General features: G+C 37.8%; 2 protein-coding genes and 1 pseudogene across 2 annotated transcripts; all 3 read right to left on the bottom strand.

Moving 5' to 3' along the window:
- Positions 1-6,142: 6,142 nt before the first annotated feature.
- LOC109506188 (uncharacterized) lies at positions 6,143-8,014 on the bottom strand. The gene is made up of 2 exons (XM_019852256.2): positions 7,923-8,014; positions 6,143-6,538 (listed from the first exon to the last, which is right to left on the bottom strand). The coding sequence occupies exon 2, from the start codon at positions 6,533-6,535 to the stop codon at positions 6,284-6,286; it is 252 nt and encodes an 83-aa protein (XP_019707815.1). The 5' UTR covers positions 6,536-6,538; positions 7,923-8,014; the 3' UTR covers positions 6,143-6,283.
- A 2,371-nt stretch (positions 8,015-10,385) lies between these two features.
- Positions 10,386-12,127, bottom strand: LOC105052549 (CASP-like protein 2D1; annotated as a pseudogene).
- A 137-nt stretch (positions 12,128-12,264) lies between these two features.
- Positions 12,265-20,052, bottom strand: LOC105051185 (probable beta-1,3-galactosyltransferase 2). Its single transcript, XM_010931495.4, has 11 exons — positions 19,508-20,052; positions 18,620-18,716; positions 18,286-18,350; positions 17,945-18,156; positions 17,774-17,837; positions 17,139-17,211; positions 16,860-16,980; positions 16,113-16,200; positions 15,900-16,025; positions 15,619-15,728; positions 12,265-12,748 (listed from the first exon to the last, which is right to left on the bottom strand). The coding sequence occupies exons 1-11, from the start codon at positions 19,636-19,638 to the stop codon at positions 12,600-12,602; spliced, it is 1,236 nt and encodes a 411-aa protein (XP_010929797.1). The 5' UTR covers positions 19,639-20,052; the 3' UTR covers positions 12,265-12,599.
- Positions 20,053-22,131: the final 2,079 nt, after the last annotated feature.

Genomic DNA, 22,131 nt, shown 5'->3' with positions numbered 1-22,131 from the left:
TTATCTTTAGATTATTTTAGATTTTATATGCAACATAACATGTCATAGATCCTAGAGTATGTTAATTTGATGATTAGATCATATGCATGTTAGATTAATTTGATTAATCTAGTATCTTTTGCTGTAATTTTTTTGAACAAATTTCGAAATACATGCATGAAATCGCCTGCATTCTCCAACCATGTATTCTTGAAACTCTCAAATAAGCATAAAGGGTTTTGTTACCTATATCCAAGTACTAGAAAAATTTTAATTTCTTGACATGTTACCTTTATTGAAACTATTTTTCATATCCTGCCTCTCCAAATTTTTTACATCTTCCACAACTGGTTCTACTGTTTCAGATTTTCATATGTTTCAAAATTTTCTTTCTAATCCTCTTTTATTAGGTGAGAGTCCTTCTACTATTAATGCACTCTATCATTTTACTTTCACCCATATTTATACTATTGATGGTCCTAGTACTTCTTATACCGATGGATCTACTTTATCTATTTCACCAACCTCTGAGTTATTAACTCAATTTACTACCAACTTGAATAATGATGCCATACAGGTTAGAGATGAGAACCATGCCACTGCTATTGGTCAGAAAGAGCTCCGGATCTATACAAGACGAACAATCTCCAGGACTGTTACACCCACCACTATGACCAATCTTGGTCCTACACCTTTTGAACCTTCCTTTTCTACTCCACCTACTGTAGATCTACCAGTTTCACTATCTTTTTTATCTACTTCATCTATTGTTCCTCCATCTTTCCATACTCACTCTATACTCACCCGATCCATGACAAAAGATATGATTGCGTTTATCTCTTTCCTCGCTTCTACGAGTTCTTCTCTTCCCATGGAGCCTAACTCCTTGCTGAGGCTTTTTAGGATGCTGGTTGGCATGTAGCTATGATCGAAGAATTTGATGCCTTATTGGCTAATTCTACTTGAGATCTTATTCCTTCTCCACTATCTATCAATCTCATTAGCTGCAAATGGATATATAAGGTTAAGCAGAAGGTTGATGGTTCTTTTGAGCATCTCAAGGCTCGACTTGTGGCTTAGGAACAGCAATAGGGTATTGATTTTGCGGAAATTTTTTTATCAATTGTCAAATCGACTACTATTCGCACTACTATTTTTGTTGCTTTCTCCTCTGGATGGCTGCTTCGACAATTTGATGTGAAGAAAGCCCTTTTTCATGTTCTCTCTGAAGAGGTCTATATGAAATAACCATCTAGCTTTGTAAATCTTTCTCTTCCTCATCATGTTTGCCACCTACAAAAAATCATCTATGGACTTAAAGAGGCACCTCGGGCTTGGTTTCAGTGCTTTACTTCATTTCTTTCTAAGATTGATTTTATTGAAAGTACTGTAGATCCTTCCATGTTCATTTGTTGCTCCTCTTCTGGCACTCTCGTTCTTCTTATATATATCGATGATATCATGGTTACTAGAAGTCCCTCCCATCTTTTAGAGGTAGATATTTTATAACGAGAGTTTGCCATGAAGGATTTGGGGCCTCTATATTACTTTTTGGGCATTGAAGTCACTAGATCTCCTTCTAGTCTTTCTCTGACTCAATAGAAATACATGCACCAATTGCTTGAGCATCACAGTTTTCTCATAAGTAAGCTGATTGCTACTCCTTTCTCTCTGAGTGCTCGTCTCTCGGCTCATGAAGGGCATCTTCTTGTAGATCTCTTTTTCTATTGTCAAATTGTTAGTGCTTTGCAATATTTTACTTTTACAAGACTAGACATCTCATATGCTGTTAATACAGTTGCTCAATATCTCCACACATCTCGTGAGATACATATGCAAGCTATTAAATATCTTCTCCAATACATTCACGGGACACTATCCCATGACATTTTTATCTCCTGCTGTCTGAATCCAGTACTCATTACTTTTACAGATGTTGATTGGGCTGGCTAGCTGTCCAGATATACGGAGGTCTACTTTAGGGTATTGTGTATTTCTTGACCCTAATCTAATCTCTTGGTCAGCTAAGAAGTAGCCTACTATTTCTCACTCCAATTCTGAAGCAAAGTATCAATCTATGGTCTACAAACTTGCCGAGACCATTTGGATCCATCGTCTTCTTTGTGATCTTGGCATCTTCTTGTGGGACTCTATTCGCATCTGTTGTGATAATCTTAGCACAACATACCTCACTGCAAATCCTGTTTTACATGCCCATAAAAAGTATATTGAACTTGATCATCGCTTTTTGCAGGAGAGTATTCAATCGAGTGATTTGGATGTGATCTACATATTTTTTGACAAACACTTTGATGACATCTTCACAAAATTTTGAACCACTTCTTGATTTTCACTTTTGCACACCAATCTTCGCCTCCATGCCAAGGATGCTCAACTTGTGGGGGATGTTAAAATATATTTAGTATTTTAATATTACATATTTCTTTCCATGTATAGTAGAGATTTTTATGGCATTATTGCTGGCCTATGTTGCCTTATGTGTACATTCTATACTCTATATATTTTGATCGATAAAACTCCTAGAAGGCAAGCTCTTTTATCCCTCTTTCAATCTTTAACTATCAAAATAATTTTTGACTTCAAATGATATATGTAAATCAATGAAAATGATTTTTCTATAGAAAATATATTTAACTATTAAAATAATTTTTGATATCAAGTAATATATGTAAATCGATGAAAATGATTTTTTTAATGCTACCTCAAACAAGTCCGAGAAGAAGAATGTTTGAATTATGAATACATACCCAACCCAGATTGAAGCAAAGAATCAGTTTGCTCCACACCGTGTCCCTAACGTCATGCATTGTACATTACTTTTTCGAAGTTAGGACTCAAATCTGTGATCACCTCTGAATGGAGGGTGAGTAGTACACCACCAACAATACCTTGTCTGAATATATAAGTTCAAAGTTAGCACTCATCTGTTATCTCCTCTAAATGGAGGATGAGTAGTACACCACCTTGGACTAAGCAAAGGGAGTCTGACTCTTTTTCTTTTCTTATTCCTTGATTTCCTTGTCCCTTTTCGAACTTGGACTTGATAGACTGACAGTTTAATTACTTGGATAAGTAGTATTCCTAATAGTACCCGAGCGATTCATATTTTCAGGGAGTGGCTATAGGCCAACCTCATGCGGAAGTCCATTGCGATAGAAGTCACTCATCTTCGGAGTACGTGCAGGATCGATCCTAATATTTTTTAGATCTGAAATTAAATAATAATATTTTTTCTATTAAAAATTAATATATTTTAAACATTAATTATCATTAAAAAAATTAATTTACGTACAGTAATTTTTTATAGATATATTCGTTAAGTAGCATATAAAATTCATCATTAACCTATGTAATTATTTTTTTATTATAATATTATAGAAAGTCATCCTTGCACTCTATTGGAATATCAATACAGGGCCTAGGCCTGGGGCGGTCGCCCAATTCGACCTGCCCCAAGGCCGGCCCTGAGTACGTGATCGGATTAATGAAAAATGTTTGGGCCTATCACTTCACATACTAATACATTGGAACTTTATCATCCCGTATGAAGATAATAAATAAACATCATGCTTCCGCCCAAACTCAAAACTTTCAAAAACTCGAGAGACATCTGGAAGAATATACAACTTATTTTCTTCAGATTATTAGAGAAAGATCTTCTACTACATTGACATATTTTAAAGCAGTCCTTTTTTGTTACATTACTAATCATACATGGCTACTAAGGGATGCATGTATATTTTGAAGGTTTAAGAATGAGTGCTCAATTGACTTTACTAAAAGCTTGCATACAAGTTCATGAATTTCTGTATAATACTCTTTCAAGGGGTTCTTTGATAGCAGGGGAAATTTATGATTCTATTAAGACAATTTTTGTATCCTGTCAGGTATCTTATCTTGCTTGGAGCTACCATCTTTCTCTATCTTCAGGTCAATTTTGATGATAGTGTACATGAGAAAGGTGATATTGGTGGAATGGGTTTTATCATTAGAAATATTAATGGTACGTTAGTGGATGTCGGTGGTGTTCGGATTTATGACACAACTATTCTAATAGCAAAATTGCATGCAACAAGGACCGTCATATGCTATCCGTATATTGATGGTGACCCATATTTATTTGGAAAGAGACTCCTAGATTGTTATTGGATGGCTTTCAAATACCTCGTGTTTTGAATTTAGACTTTATATCCTCCTGCATTATTGGCGATTGTTGTATTCGTTGTCGTCTTTTGAAGTTACTCATATTTACAGGGAAGCTAACAATGTAGCTAATTGAATAGCATCTAATGTGGCTGATCATACGAGTTCAATATTATGGAATTCTATTATCACATATTTCGGACTCTTTTCTATATATTTTATTTGTTGATTCTTAAAGATATATTTATGGTAGCTTGATTTAATTTATTTAATTTATTAAAAAAATATTAACATCTTAGTTGGAAGAGAAGAGTAGAAGAATAGAAAAGAAAGTTAGTTAATACTTTCTCTTAGTTGAAAATTTTTTTGTAAAAGAAATAAAAAAAAATGAGAGAAATAGAAGAAATTCAACCCTCTCAAATTTATAATTTTTTTTTTCTCCAAATCGAGCGGATTTGGAGAGAAGAGAATTGGAGGTTTAATAAATTTTTATAAGTCCCATCTTACCCCTTTAATAATGAAGAATAAAATTAGGATTTTGTTACAGTATTCCAAAGGATATTTTTGCCTTTTTATTGTTTATCAAATTTGGACTGTCGGATTAAATATGGATCATGTGGATTTCAACTAGTTGAAGTGCCTAGGTGCATGGCTGATGTAATAAATATTTTAAAAATCAAAGTAATTTTATATCGATTAAATTATTTTTTTTTTAAAATCATCTTTGTGGACCACCGAAGGTGGAGGTGGCTCAGAGAAGTTGCAGTCGGGGTGGGGCTAGGGAGAAGCCACGGGCCGCCGAAGGGGTGGGATAGGGGGATGAGGGTGTTGTGGTGGTGTGAAGAAGCTACGATGGGGGCAAGCACAAAGCAGCCACGAGGTGGGGATTGCGGGCGTGCACTAGGCATCGGGCATCGGAGGGGGGTTGCACAAAGAAGCCGCGGGCCACTGTGAGGGTGGAGGTGTTGTGATGGCATGAAAAAGCCATTGTGGGGGCGGGCACAGAGCAGTTGCGGGCACCAGAGGTGGGGGGCGTAGAGGAGCCGCCAATGCTGGATGGGGGGGGGCGCAGATGCACCGACATCGAAGGTGGGCTAGGGATCAGAAGTGGAGGAAGCGAAGGCCACCAAGAGGGTTGGGGGGTTGGTGGGTCGAAGGAAGCACAAGCCATGGGGGGTTGTGGTGCGCAGAGGAGCGGGGGACTAGGTGGTGGCATAGAGAAAGTGCAGAGGGCTGGGTGGTGGCACGAAGGAGGCATGGAGAGTTGGAGGGTGTGGAGGAGCTATGGGTGGCACTAGCGAGGGTGGGGGAGGATTGGACATGGTGAAGCCAAGAAGAGGAAGAAGAAAGGCAAAAAAAAATTATTTTTTTAAAAAATAATAAAATATATAAAAAATGATAATATGTAATACCTAGAATGCCCTTTATAATAAGCTACTATAAAAGAGTATCATAGTAAAACCCACAAAATTAATATTATATTTCTGTCCTAAAGCTTATTTCAAGCATTCCATCTAATTGAGACTCCTACAAACGAAAAAAGAGGAAGTCGCTTGAAGCCTCCCATCCAATTAAGACTTGTGTGAACAGAAAAAATCAATAAAAAGTTAGCAAAAATCAACGAAAACACAAGAAAAGATTGAAAAAATTAAAAGGTATGACCTTTTCTCACTTAGATTTTTTTTTTTTATTTTCACTTCTCTTTTTTGAAGATATGTGGGAAAGGAGAGCCCTTGAGGGAGATAGAGGGATTTCTTTCTTTTTCTTTTATTTTTTACTCGCAATCAAGAAAGAAAAAAATTATTTTCTTTTCTTCCTTTAAATTCCCAACCAAGAAGAAAAAAAATGTACTTTCTTTTTTTTCTTTTCTTTTTTCCTCTCCTTGCTAATATTTTTTGTCTTTTCTTTTCTCCTCCAAACTCCCAACCAAGGTGTGGGGGAATTTGTGCACATGAGGATGCTTCTTTTTTTAATTTCAAAACCAACCTTAATCAAAATATATGGCAAAAGAGCACCATGAAAGCCTCCATTTCAGAAATCAGCATCAAATTCTAATGGAATGAAAAATGTCAAAGCGTCAAGGGATAACAAACTGGGACGACATGCTGGCCATTGAGAGCTTCACGCAGAGATCATTCAGTCACTTGGTGGTCCTCTTCTGGCACTGCGTCTTGACCCACTTGATGCCCATGCTGGTCCCGCTCTTGACCTTCTGCGCTCCCACAGTCGCGGCAGCCTTGGCCTTGTCCAGGCTTGCTGAAGCCACTGCCTTCACGTTGCCCATCTTCTTCCCACTGCCCCTGCCCTTGGTCTCATCGTCGCCATCGTCATACATGCTCCCACTGTTGCCCCACTGATCTGCCCAACTCGGTGCCTCGTTCCTAGACCCCATGCTCTGAAACATTCAGAGACCATTTACGGTGTTCTCAGTTTGTTCTGCCAGTCCAGAGCATGGATCATATACCGAGTAAACGGGTATAATAATATATATTTATCTATGTGAAAAAGCAGAGTTCGCTCTTTCTTTCCAGAGATCCAATTGCATCTCAGAATGTGGAAAAATTATTGGTTAGGACAAGCCTACCATATGGTTGAAAAAAATTATTAATTAGAATGGTTCTACCATATGTATCCGAGACTATCTAATAATAAATCAGCACATCATTCAAAAAAATTAATATTTTATTAGTTGAAACCGTAAAAATAGGGCCTGGCTACCCAAATTTTAGTTTTGAAGGAATAGGAGGATCTGGGATCCACCCCTTGATTTCACTAGCATATAGATAAAAAAAAAACAGTGGAGAGAGAGTTGGTAATTTTTGAGATGATGTTGCATGTAGTAGTTTTCCTGTTGGTGAAAGCTCTCGTTCCTTTCTAAAACTTGATGGATGGAATCGTAGAACTGTTGAATAAAACTTGGTAAAAGAAAATGTAAAAAATCCACCAGGATCAATGAGTCCGTCTTACGTGAAAAGGGGAAAGTCTTATGTGAAAAGGTAAATGTCTTATGTACAGACATGGACAGTCCTGAATTGCTTGGATAAATTCGTAAGCTTGTCTGAATAACTATTTCACTATTTCATTGGATAATAATTTTTTGATGCATACAGCTGTGCGTGTCCTAGTACATGCATAAAAAAACAAAAGAAAAAAAAAAAAACAAAAATTCCTATCAAATGACGGAACCCTTTTTTTCAATCTGTTTTTTTGTAAGAAAAAAGATATTGTGGCTCACACGGCAGATCAAACGTTGGGATCAAACAACGACTTGAAACCATCGAAATCGCAGACAAGAGAATCTTTTTAAAGATTGAAATACGGTGACATTTAGGGCTTATCACTGGTCGAAGCTGTCAATTATCGGATGGTCCATGTCACAGCAAAATTGACCCTTCACCTTGGGTACTACAGGTAGTTGGAGAAGGGGGAAAAAACGATGTTTGTACATCATGATGGCTTCCCAATAAACACATATCCACATCAATGGATACATCATGCTTCTCGAATATATTCCTGGTAATATCCTAATTACAGTACCATTTTTTAGGATCTCCTATGTCATAGCATTCCTCAAATCAATCTTTTGTTAGGAATTAGGATCTATATACCAGAAAGATAATAAAACGCAACAACAAAATAAACCTATAGCTTGGATGGCCCATATTCCCATCCATCAGATGAAAAAGCTCAAGACTGCAAAAAACCCAACAATCAAAACTGGTAAAAAAAATCCAAACTTGTGTGTGTGTGTGTGTGAGAGAGAGAGAGAGAGAGAGCACCTTTTCTTTTATCAGTGAAATGAAGGATGGAAACTGCTACAATGGTGTGCTAATGCTGGGATACAAAACAAGCCAACAATTTACCTGGCTTCAAATATTGTCTGGAGGAGATGTGCCACTTTTTATATCAGCAACAAGGAAGGGTAGAAGTATGTGCAGGCACGCCAAACGCACCCGGTTCCGGATGCACCCATTTGGGAACCCTCACTGACATGTCGGCGCTACCTTCTTTCTACTCGATGTTAGAGGTTGGAGTGAGGCGTAGGAGACTTGGCAGCTTTTCCTCTTTTTTGGGCGTTGAATAGGGGTCATGCGATTGGTGGGGTGGCTTCCATTTTAAGCATCCTCGCTGTAACACTGGGTATTTCCTCCGGAAAGTTGCCAATCTAAGCGTGGACCAGCTCACTTGTGTGAGTCCCCCCTCGCACCGGTATACCACGCCAATGGCATTTCTTATTTCAAGAGGCCTCGTTCATCATGCCGCTGATCTCAAATTATCATCCCCTCATCATCGCAAATTGTTCCTCTGGTGGATCGCCGATGTGGTGCACCGGATGTAAGGAATAATCTTTCCTTTGACGGGGGGCATGCATAAAACGCTACTGCTTCATAAGTGCAATTATGATGATTGATTCCAGATGTTGAAACATTCAGAATGAGTACTCCATACTTGCAATGTATGACGTAGCTAAAGAAAGGAGGGCAAAAAGAACACTTATTGATGTTTATAATCCTTTTGATCGATAACTTTTGTCATATTTATGTTAGATGATAATAAAGAGCTACATTTTTTTTTTTTACCAAAAAAAACAGAGCTACATTTTTTTTGTTTGATGTACTTATTGGTCTCTCTATAAGATAGTCCTTGGAGGGGTATAACTAGTAAAGAAAAGGATTCATCCAAAGAGATTAGTCCAAAGACCTCATGTAGTAAATACAAATGTCTTTGTACCAAAAAAAAATACAAATGTCTAGATTCAATATAATTTTTGCATTATATCTTTGTATAATAATAGAATATATATATTCATTTAATTCTTTTTTTCTCTTGATAATTGTTTTCTTCTTTTACCTATGTCAGATATGTTTTAAATGCAAATATAAATATAAGGGGAGCATGTACATGCATAGTTTGATAATGTATCATAGTCATGGTATTAATTCCTTGAAACAACAGGCTATCGTTCTAGTGGGGATATAGGAAATAATTAATGCGTGCATGCGTTCCATGCTAACCTCATTTCATCCCAGTGTATACTCAATATTATTCATGCATGTTGGGCCCTTGGCCATGTGTCACTTGCTGCTTTAGCTAATTGTTCACTATAATGATTAACGACACTATTCTTTTGAGAACTTGGTCAGGTACAAGTCAGGCCCAATATATCAGATTAAACTTTCTAACCTGTTATGAGAAAATATTATGAATCATGAATTTAAAAACAAATTTTGAATCACAATATAGTAATATACTCTGCCATAACTTTTACTAGTAGTCATCCAACAACCTACAGACTTACAAAGCAGTATATGAGTATTATGAATTTTTTATACGCAAATAAAATAAAATTATATTTATTGATATGGTATCCATAGCAGACTAAAGGTATTTCAACATCTGCTTACAAAGGGCTGAGGAGAAATGCAAGTCCAGTTCCTTTTAAAGTTATCGATAGAAAAATCAGTATCAATTAACGTTTGGTGGCGTTGTTTATAAACTGCTGTATTGATTATCGTGTTGATGGTTGGATAAACTTTTAAACCATTTTATGATGGCATTATAATGCTAACAATGTTACAATAATAATAATAAGCATTTTATACACAGTAACAGATAAAGTTAGTAAACTATAATAGCAAAACCGGAGCCACGATTAAAAAATAAATCTATTTTGTTTTAAACCATCAACAATCTTAACGGGCTGTTTTATCTGAGATCACACGTCCGATCATTAATAATTCTGAAGGCAACCGACTCAGTCAAGTTTTTATCCCACGACACTGAGATTTATCGACTTCATGTCAAGAATGCTAGTTATTGTGGGACCATATGGCACGAAATTTTATGTGGCGATAGAAGTATTTAGCGATTCAATGTTCCATGGGCAAAAGCTTAAGGGCATTATAAATTCTATTTTTAATGGATATTATATCTTGTCAATTCTGGCCAGCAACCTTTCCCTTGCCTTCACGATCACAACTTTATTTTACACAGTAAAAGAAATCTTCAACATCATTAAGCTTTAGTTTAATATTTGTTTTCAATATGATTTTTTTTTAAAAAAAAAACTACCATGTCCTCCCCATAAAAGAAAAAAAAAAAAATCATGTCTTTGGTGTTTCGTCGAGAGCCCCGATTCATTTCTTACTGGCTTCCGTATCTCATATTCCCATATCTCCAGCAGACAGGACATCTCTCACACACAGCGAATTAAGCTCCGATAGAGAGAGGACACCTTCATCTTTGAGTTTTTATTTTTTTCCTCAAACCACACCAGTGGAAAAAAGCATGCACTTAGTTTACAATCCACAAGGCTAGCTTACAAAAGGCTTAAAAGATCACATCTGAAAGCTACTCCCCCTCTTCTCCAACTTCTTTAGACATCACAGAAAAGCCTCATATTTGCTGAAGACGCTGGAGGTTGAGGTGGGAGATGAAACAACAAAGCAAACTGAGGCCACAAAATGTGAAGCTAATGAGACCATCATCCTTCTACAAAACCTCCCATAGTGACTGCACACCTCACTCCGTGTGACATCCCTACCACCCTCATTTGCCAAGTAGAGCACCTCAGCCACCGCAGACCCAGATCAAGGTTAAAGAACAGCAAACACTAATAAACTTGTTCATCGTAGTAACAGATGCAACCAAAAAAAGTTTCGAGGAATAACCCGGTCTGAGATAAAGAGAAGCCAGTCAATGTTGAAGCATTTGAGGCATGGGAGGAGAACAGAATCAAAAGCATACCCAGCTGAAATGGCATTGTTGCCAACCAAGAACCATAAATAATAGAGAATGGATAGAGGTAACTGAAGGAGAGGAAAAAAGGAGTAGGTATAAGCGAATGATGTTTCTTACTTGGGCCCTGATAGGTTGTTGAACTCCCACCTTCCCATAAGCATCACTGGCCTGCTTGTAGCTGGCCATCGATCACCCAAAGGGAGGTGACACTGAGAGGGATAACAGAGAGCCTGAGGAAGAAGTCCAGGAATCTAAGGATTTGGTGGTCGTCGTCTGAAGAAGGGAGTTTGGTACCAGCTCCATCACTCATCTCCAAGGGTCAAGAAAGACGAGATACTTCTCTCTGTTCTCGTGTGTTGGGAAAAAAGCAGCAGCAGGAAAACTCCAGAAGTGGATTGATTAGAGTTCTTAAAAACATATGAGGTGGTTTGAGTTTGAAATTATGAATCAGTGGGTGATGCCTTTCTTAAACACTATCAGCTCAACTTGCTACGGGACTATAAGTGATTACATTCGCCAATGAGACTTGTAGCTTGAGGGAGTTAATGGGTTTGATCCTGGATGGTGGTGCTTTTATATACATATATTCTTAAATATATGTATTGGAAATAATTGAATAATTTAAAAACCTCAATCAAAAAGTAATTCTACAAAAAGTGAGAAGGCACAAGGCAACGAATGGTACCCTTCTGCTACCTCAGCCAGCCATGTCAAGCAGATCATGTCGAGACGAGATAGAAAGGCTAAAGGCAACGAAAAAAACATCTGGCCTTTTGTTAGAAGTTAAAGAAGGTACTACATCAGGATGATCCACAAAGAACGATTACAGACTCCAGAAAACTACGCAAAAAGTTAGGACAGAGAGAAGAAACTATGAGAAGATTGTAACAACGGTTGCATCGCACCCGGATGGCACACAAAGCAGCAGCTGAAGAGAGAATTCCAGACTTCCCATATTGTCTCTCTTCTTCTCAAGAAAACTATGCTGCTTCTCCCAACTGGGAACAATTAAACCCATCCTTCAGCTAACAGGCAAGCCCCAATAAATGTAGTTTCCACGTGTCAGTGCACGCTAAAACCTTTTATCCAAATGACAATTCCAACAGGATGATAGATATCAATGTTCCCTAGAACATAGTTCAATCTTTCCAGAGGATGGAACCATCTATTTTCCAATAAATGAGAGACCCTGCTTTTACGGTTGTAGTGGAAGTAAAAGAAAGGATCAGAAAAGAATAGAAGAACATTCCCGTAATTATACTTTCTTTAGGTGCACTGAGAGTTCATCCAGGATCCCATTGCCACAGTACACAATTAAGGAAAAGAAAATGCAAGTCCACCAGAGCGACCTCTATGTTCATCAAATGAGTCGCAACCATGTAATGGAAAATTAGTACTTATTATATTTCTGGAAGCCATTAACAAGGGTTATGAAATGGCCATCCCTGCAATTTAAAGAATGTGGAGGAGAACTGCCTCTCTCTCTCTCTCTCTCTCTCTCTCTCTCTCTCTCTCTCCCATATATATAATCTTTCCTGCTTTCTTTATCCATCTAGGATCTTTTCTACTAGAAAATGGAAAAGATCCCCTCCCCAGAGAGATCTATTCTGATCCTCTTTCAAGCCACATACATTCCATGTACCATATACACATGCATATTCATACAACAGAAGTCTTTTGAGCTTCCTCTGAATGCCATGTTAAGACCACTCAAGTTAGAAAATTGCACTCCATAGAGCATTTTCACCTTCCCCACAACGGCGATGAACCTCTCGGATCCTTTCGGCAGACCTGCAGATGCCACTGCAACTCCAATCGAAGGAGGCAACGCAGATATTGCCTGCTTGTGCTTTCCATTCACAATCTACACAGAATTAGCACCCAAGTATTGGTCTTAGTCTGATGCATACTCAAAAAAGTACATTAGTATGGCACTAATAGTTTAGCTAGCATGTTTAGTTTGGTGATGCTAGCATGAAAGTATGGGAGGTTCATACAAGAGATAATATCCTAATGACACTATAACACAAAAAAGCATGATAAAGATTCTACAAAGCAGATAATTTTACAGCTGCACTTGGTAAATAAAGATAGAGAAACCATCACAGCCTTGGATATCTATATGATTCCATGAAAAATCACAAAACATTCTTCCAGCAAAAATTCACTTAATCTGCGATTAGAAGTTTCTGGAGATGTTGCCATCTGGTGACTCATTCTTTATTAACTCTCAAGATGAGGACATATGCACGCCTGTCTTGACTGCACCTTGGACTCAGCCTTGGTTTTGTTTTGGTTGAAACTACTAGCCTTTTTTATCTTACAAAGGTGGTTCCAATATTCAATTTCACCAATTAATTACACATGTCAAAAATTAAAAACATGCAAATACAAGCCAATAGATCTATGAACGCCTAAAAGCTAGGATACAAGGGAAAAAGTATAAAATTGTTTATTAAATAACCCATCCACTTAAAAGATCTATTGAGCTCGATATTTAATGTTATTGTTAACATGAAATGGCAAAGTAAGATATCAGTGTCCTTGTCCCTTAATGCCTTAGGAAATTTTAAAGGGAAAAAAAAAAAAAACTAATAAAAAAGGTAACTTGGATATGATATTTATGGGCAAAAGTTGGTACATTTAAAAGGCCTTACTCACCTTGCATCGTGCTATAGCTAAAGTGGATGCAGTTACATTCTTGTGTGCTGCCAACCACATGAAGGCACATTAGCACACAAGTTCATGTGCATAAATGACCGCATGTAGGTATAGCAGCAGTAGATTATAAAAGGATGCTATTGCTGAGAAATGATCCCATCCCCCTATCAATTCAAGTTTTTGGATTGAACTTTATCATGGTGTTAGAGCCCAAAATTTGTTTTACCCTCTGATGCCTCCATGCCTTCACTTTAATCTATGTGTCATCCTTCATTCCAGGTTCCATCAACTTTACACGTGAGAGGTGTTGAGGAATTGCCACGATCCAAAATCTCACCCAAAAATGCTAGCTAAAAGATATCATTTTAATTTTTTGGCCCCATATAAGTACCCAAGATCTATCCAGTACATAGCCGATATGGGACTAAACACATGCCCAAATAGGTCCTCAAACACTCCATTTACACCCTAGCACCCTCACCGGGCTAAGGATACAAATCCATCCAAATTCAATTACAAACACCACGATCAACCCATGGTCAATCCAAATGAACCTGTGCTACAATGTTCCCTAGTCCATATGGGCCAAGGCAAGATCCACTTGATATCTTTTGTAACAGAGGAATTCTTTGTGCACTGCGGGCGGTGCAGTGATTGGTTCACACACAGGGCCAGGGTGCGTCGCGCGAAAAGAAAATTTTTTTTCGTCGGCCCCGTGCGGAAACCAATTACCACGGGCAGTGCGCACGGTTTTGCACTGCCCGCGGTGCACAAAAAATTTTGCTTTGTAACAACAGACCACACCCAAGACTGGTTGGAAGATATTATTAGATTTTCTTAGCCCTATATAAGTACCCAAGATCTACTCAATGCATCAATGATGTGGGACTAAACACACACCCATTCAAATCCTCATAGGAATGGTCTCATATCATAAGTGGTTAGGATCAAGGATTCCGGTCCCAGCAGGACGTCTTGCAAGACACTGGGATAGGATACCATCTCATGTGCCAGAATAGGACTATCCCACTAGCGTCTCAGCATCCCAATCGAGATGCCTTGAAAAATCCTCTGTCCCAAGTATCAGGATGGGACAGGACGGCGACACGTCTCGTTTCATGAAAAAATCAGAACAACCCCGTCCCACAGGATTTAAAATCTTGGTTAGGATCCTTATAGTGTTTAAGTATTCATGGGCCAATCTACCTATCAACTCGAGTTTTGGGGGGTCAAAGTTTATCATATATGTCTTACGTGCCTAACCACCAAATGAAGAAGGCATTTTGGTATGGTTATCCATCAGTAAATGCTACCATCAAATCTATAATACTTCATAAAAAGTGAGCTTTAAATTTTAGAATATTGATTATACAATTCCATCTATCACCATTTTTACCAAAAATGTCCTCGCCTCATTTCTAAAGTAGATATATATTTCCTGCTATGCACAAAATAAGGAAAAAAAAATCTTGCTAATTTCTCTATCCCTGCAGATCTACTCTCCCCCCCCCCCCCCCCTCTCTCTCTCTCTCGCTGATGCATCATGATCTTGGTATCTTCATAAATCCTGCCATGTCTAGCCTTCCAAGCCATTTTTAGTTTTAATTCCAAATTAGATTTGGAGTTTGGAAACTACAATAAAAAACCTACCATACGTGATTTGAATGGAGAAACTTGTCGACTTTTTACATTTTTATTTATATTTCTTTAATTTGTTCCTTATTTATTATCCTTATTTTGTCGCCAATCTTATGTATTCAATTTACTTTTTCATTTTATATTTTTATTTTATCTAATAAAATTTCAATCTATATTTATATTTTCTTTTTTTTCCCCCAATATGCATTGCACTTTCCTAGTTGCAAGTATGTGTAGAAAACATGAAGTAGAAGAAAACAACAAACAAGACAACAAATCACTATGATATAGGCATTGCTGTTTCACCAAAAGAAGTAAGAGATAATTTGGAGAAATGACAGAGAGATGCATTCCAACATTAAAGTTAGTATGAGTCATGTCTAACAAATAAATATCCAAAGACAGGAATATTTTTGCAGAAAAAGAAAGCTTTACCAGGCGGGGTACCACAACATAGCCTTCGGTCATCAATATGTTCCACATCTAACCCAATAAACCAAGCTCCCAATGAAACATCCTCATTTGCATACCTGTGAAGCACGTGCCTGAAATGAACAATAGCAATTTGTTTCCTTCAAAAGTCTGGCCTCATATGAGTAGGCAAAAAGCTCATATCTATGTAAAACCAATCTATTAGTAGTAAGATGTGATGTCCACGGATGACAAATGACTCAAAAATATATAAAGTTTAGCTAATTAAGGTAAAGTCGGCTTACTGGTTAATGGATATGTACGTAGCCAAATCTTTTGAAATGGCATATATCTGACCAGTAGCATGTCGGAAATACTTGTTTCCTTCCTCTCCAAATTTCCAGTATTCAGGTTCATGATATCTCACCCCCCTGTCCCATCACAATGGCACACATCAACATTAGCATTCTGAACCACTGCTTGCTTGTTAACCTTTTCACTTTTTAAGGAATGCTTACTTTCGAGCCAGGACAGGACCAGATTTCATGCATCCAATATATACTCGAGGATTTGAACGGTGCCTAGCCAATGTAGTTCCAAGAGTTGCTGTGATGGTTTGGAGACAGAAAAATCAACATAACCAGAAAATAACAATCAGAAAAGTACTAAGTTCCTACAAAAGGCTCACTAGCTCTTTATATAGGAATTTAGGCAGTTTTTGAAGAGCATAAGGCAGCCTCAGAACAAAACAAGCCTAAGTTTTGCGACAAACATAAATTACATTTCATAAGGACTAGTAACTTAAACCTGAACCCAACAATTAGACACTGATAACAACTAAATCGATTGGTGTGCATGATTGAGTAACTGACCAAGCTTAGGTATGTGCTTTACATATTATGTGGAAGTGTCAAAACAGATAATTATATTACAATCATTGTCAAATTTGAGCCAAACTCACCCTACTGTCAAACTTAAACCATCTTCAAGTGACTGCATACTGTGTGCCCTTAAAAAGTTGAGCTAGAGTTATACAGTGTGACGGTCTAGAATTTGTTCTTAGAGCCCTTAGTTCATGACTATGGAGGTAACAGATATTTTTCTGCTCCAGACTAACAACTGGACAATTCAGATTAGTGAGTTACCATCGTAATGGTCCTACATGCAAGATTCACAACCATATAACATCATAAACAAGATCATACATAAAGGATAGGCTATTGTTAGACAAAGACCAGAAAGCAGGTAACAGAAAAGTCATTCACCTATATTTACATGCACATCATCATCAACTTTGATGTAGAAATCTGCATCCCACATAGCAACAGCAGTGGCAAAATATGTTTTGGTCTTGGCTGATAGTTCTAGATATCCTTCAACATGGTCCTGCAAAATAAATAAAAGTAATAAAAATTATTGTTATCTTGGTTGCAGAGGAAAGCATATTATTGGACAACCATGGGTGCACCAAAAATCACATAGAGTTGTTGCGACTTGCAACAAAGTGTGTTCCTGTAAGGAAAATTTGACAGAAGAAATCTCACCAGCCTCATGAAGTCCCCATGTTTTCTATCTTCAGCTTCAATTGCCTTGTCCAATATACCACCTGATGTTGCACTGGAATCAAGAAACATACAGTAAGCAGAGAGAACAAGGTGGAGAAGAATTAAAGTATAGAGCATGCACCAGAAAAAGGACGCGATAAATGATTATGAATATTTGAATGCAAACCCCCTCCCCCCCCTCCTTCCCCCAACCCCCACCCCAGGAAAAAAAAAGGCAGTTAATAACCACCCAAACATGTTACATGTGCATAAGCAAACTGGACCTTATTTGATTGGTTTCATTGTAATCCAACATCTTACATGTGCATAAGCAAACTGGACCTTATTTGATTGGTTTCATTGTAATCGTAAAAGATTTTGATGTTCATGGATCCAAAGCTTGAGTAAACTAGTTTTCGTAGCCTAACTTATTTTCTTATTTAAAATCTGCCAATATGTACCCAAAAAAAAAAAATCTGCCAGTGCTACCCAATATGTTCCAGCATACGTCTACAAATAGACAAGTACACATGTTCACCCACACAAAAAGGAAGCAATGTGGCACTCTGATGAGAAAAAGAGCCCAGAATGTCAATTGTATGTCAATGACAAAATTAGCATTCACTAATACACACCTGTGACCAATTACAAAGCGAATGATGATACCCTTCTCTTCCTCCAGCTTCTTTCTTTTTTCACCTATTTGTGTTATTCATATGGAAATTGGTATGTGATGATCAGATCCAAAATACTAATAGCACATCAACAATGCAGGAATGAAGGGAAATGCAGGTACAAAGGTGTACCTTGAGGCATCCAAGTTGCACGAACAGAATCTCTTCGCTTACGACTGCTAAATGCGGTATTAATTCCTACAACCATAAAATATTTCCGCCTCTCAGTTGATTCAGCTGCCACTACATTTTCTGATAATGGAGAACCATTGAGTATAGACTCTTGTGCAGCCCTTGCCACTGCTAATTCCATTTCTAAGTTCGATATAGTTTTATCAATTGTCCTGCATGCCAAAAGGATTTGTTGGTCACTATATTGAAACTTTCATCTGTTGTTAACCAGACTGTTAAAACCTAATTTAAACATAAAAAAATATTGAAATCCAGTTAAAGTACACACTGGCCAAACTTACTGTATAGCATGCTGGGTCTTTGAAACTTGCCCTACGATGTCTTTGGCCTGTCTCCTTTCATTGATCTGACCGAGATGGAAGGAAAAAGGAGGCACAATCCATAAGCTATCACAACTCAAATATACAACTAAATAACAAACTCAAGATTGTATAATCAGGCCAAATATGTATTGGGAACAAACTAAGAAAGTAATATATGATATTAGGCAATGTTAGCGAATTCCCCCATAGTCTAAGTGTAATAAAACCACAAATTATGTTTAGTTTCAACTGCATTCTCCCATCGGAAGCAATTTTGAATTGACAATACTGGCATGTCGGTTAATGTCCTCACAGTTTTTAGATTACAATCGCCGGTGACTAGGTTCATCTTGCTATCTTCAGTTCCAGTTGTCCTGATAATGTCCTTCGCTTCAGGCATCGTCCACATTCTGTTACCACGTTCAGGATTAATATAACAAATCACAATTATACCCTACTAGCAAAAAAAAAAAAAGTAAAAAAAAAATGGTATAATAGAAACAGCCCCATTGTGCATGGACATACAAGTCAATGACGCTAAGATGCTTCATAAGAAAACAAATGAAGCCATCATTTGCCCAATGGACAAACGATGGCCACGGCACAGACATTTAATAATGACACTGCAACCAAATAAATGCAGTTTGTCTTTCTAAATCATTGCAAAGCAAAAACACCTTCCAAAAAGCAAAATAACTCTTGTTAAATACCTACAAACAAAGAAATCTTTTTGTCCAAAAATAATCATAAATCCCGTTTTCAAGATTCACTTTGGTAGGTCTCTTGTCACACAAAATCATACAAGCCAAAAATTCTCCAACTTTATGGCGCAAGAGGCTGAAATTTCCAACAAAGAGCATCATCCAATTCCTACCCCCGCAAACATTGCATACACCTTATTTTTAGCTAAAGAAAATATTACTGACTTAAAAATTCACCTAATGCAACTATTTATGAAACGAAAAGGCAAAGAGCAAAATCAAAAATTTGTCCCAATTTTTATATCCAAAATAGGAAACTGACAAATTAAATGAAATCCAAAAATCGCTCAAGTGAGAATTCCCAAGCTATTAGGAACATCCAACTCGGAAACCAGCTGAAAGACACTCAAACAAGCAAAATTCAAATTAAAGAGGTGCCCTTCTAAGCAACAAAATTAGTAGTAACACCAAGCTCGGAAGGGAAGATGGAGAAGTGGCACCTGTTGGTGAAGAGCAGACCAACGCAGAAGCTCCCAAGGCAAAGCAAAAAGGTCCACCTTTTCGATACCATCCCCCTCGAACAAACCTCTCCCCCTCCCCCCATCCCTCCTCCTCTGCTCTTGAAACTCATCACTGCTCTCTTCTTCTCCTCACCTCTTTATCCTAACACAGCGACAGCCCAAGAACCCCTCCTTCCCCCGCTACCCATCTCGAATTGTCCACAGAAATCTAAACTTTTTGGCGGAAAAGAACCACAGGAATAGAGCGAAACAGCGAAATTGTGGCAAAGTACTGCTCGAATTTAGCAGTAGGGTTTGGAATTTCTTCTGCAACTAGGACAGAGAGAATTCCAGAAGAAAGAAGCTCCGTTGGAACAAAAGGAGGAAGAGAGAGAAATTTGGATTTTTCTATGCAAAGACTACAGCTTTTTGAAGTCTCTCTCTCTCCCTCTCCCCACTTCCTCTTCTCTCCTCTTTATTCTCTTTGGGGTGAAGGGAGGAAAAGACCGTCCACCTTAGAAAGAGAGGAAAAGCCTACGAGTACCATGTGGGCTACTCAGACGAATTGATTGATGGATGGTGTTAGAACTACTAATTGAAATTGGCGGAAGTGCCCCTGTGCGTGGGAGCGTGGGGCCGACGCACAGGAATTTGTAGGCTGTTTTGCAGAGACGAGATTACCCACATCTTTAGAGACCTAGTTTGATCTTAGCTGTCATAATAAGTCTATCTATGAAAGAAAAATATGAAATACTCGAATTGCAATCGAGTACTTTGTCTTCATTCATGAATATAATCTTTAGTGCAAATAGCATTAATATGGTAATCTTGAAAGATCTGGTCCCATCATTTCATTGATGGCCTTTATTGTGTTACAACGTTATAAAAGAAAAACTATAGTTGGATCCTATGGATCATAGTAATCCCCTTTCCCATGCAGTGTGGACAGCGTTATGTTTTTGGTTTGGGAAGGGCTGTTGATGCCATAATTACTTGGCAAGTCAAGATTAGCATGCGATTTCTCTATTTGATAAATAAATAATAAAGTTAGATTTTTTTTAAAAAAAAAACTTACCATTACAAAGTTATATTTTCTTGCGCAATGAATCTTTCAAATTTCTCGGTGGGTTTGCAAATTGCATCACGCGCCCACAATACTAACATACTACCAGCGCATGGTGCATTGGTACTAATCATGCCGTGTAAAATTATTTGCATGAAAAATTTTATCGGCCATATAAAAATCAATAAATGGCAAATGTATTTTGGTATAACAATAATAATAGATGATTCAACTAACTAACTAACTAGTAATACTCTTATTGGGTGAGAAAATGTCTCAGGAAGTTGCATTAAAGTGACTCAACTAAATGCCATAACGACAAAACAATCCCTTTTAATTAAGCAAAACGGCAAATCTCTTCCAAAAAGATGTAACAGTAACTAATGGTTTTCCTCTTTGAATAACTGTCACCTACCGTCAGCAGCTTCTGAGATGTCCATGTTTTGAACCCCATTAATTAAAAAAATATATATATCCACTTGATGTAATCCCAAAAAGTCTCATGGTCCAAACTCAATTAAGAAACTTTGCTTTCTCAATTACAAACACTCCACCCCCCAAAAAAATGAATCACAAGCACTCCATTAATATTGAATAATTAATTAATAACCGTACCGCGGCACGAGTTGGAGGCTGAACAGTGTCCACATGATGCGATGCCCACGATCTCAATAATGTCCTTCCAACGAACCCTTCCTTCTACTTCACGTGGCCAGGACTGCAAAGCACGTCCCGGTCACCGCTCTGTTCACTTCGGCAAGAAGATGAGCATCTTCTATTTCCCACTCCCATTGTCTTCTTCTTCTTTTTATTTTTTTTTTCTTTTTTCTTTTTCTTCTTCTTCATTTTGATTTAAGGGGAGGTGCTCATACACCACCCATTGTATCATTTATGTGTTCTGAGTCCGTGCAATATGCGAGTATGTACACAAGTGTACAGTTTTTAAAAAGCAGGAATCGAGACGGTCACAGTGACACAGTATACGTCCGAAATTGGACCTCCTTCCCATAAATGATATTGCCAGTTACAATCTACCAAGTCGCTCAAACTTACCATATCTACCGTAGAGGATGCACGCCTAAGTGAGCAGCATGTTACAAAACTCGGATATTAATAGATGGTGCTTTCTACAATACCGCGAGGTCCGGCTCTGTGACAAGAAAGCTACTTGACGCTTGCTTCAAAATGGAGTGATCTGTTGTTTCCCATCTCATTGTCACCAATAATAACAATAACAACGACAATTAACAACAATAAAATTCTGTTTAGACGGCTAATTAAGGGTACTGAAGTACCTTATGAAGTAGTGTCCAAGTACTTCTAATTAAGGGTACCCAAGTAATCTACGAAGTAATTAATGTACAAGTTTGAAATGCATGTATGCATCGAACCCTAGGTCCCGAGGTTGCCTGTTATTTTTATTAGTTTAAACATTGCAGTTTCTCTTCTTTTCAGAAGGATTCGTTTGTTGGGGCTTCTGCCTCAAACTGAAGATATTTAATAATTTTCTTCTACGCTTTCTCTTGGAGACCACTCGCCCCATCTGAAGAGAGGCAGAGGC

This window comes from Elaeis guineensis, chromosome 2, assembly GCF_000442705.2.
Source record: "Elaeis guineensis isolate ETL-2024a chromosome 2, EG11, whole genome shotgun sequence".
Lineage (NCBI taxonomy): Eukaryota > Viridiplantae > Streptophyta > Magnoliopsida > Arecales > Arecaceae > Elaeis > Elaeis guineensis.
The sequence above is the reverse complement of the archived record's forward strand: the minus strand, read 5'-3'. Positions and strand labels throughout refer to the sequence as shown.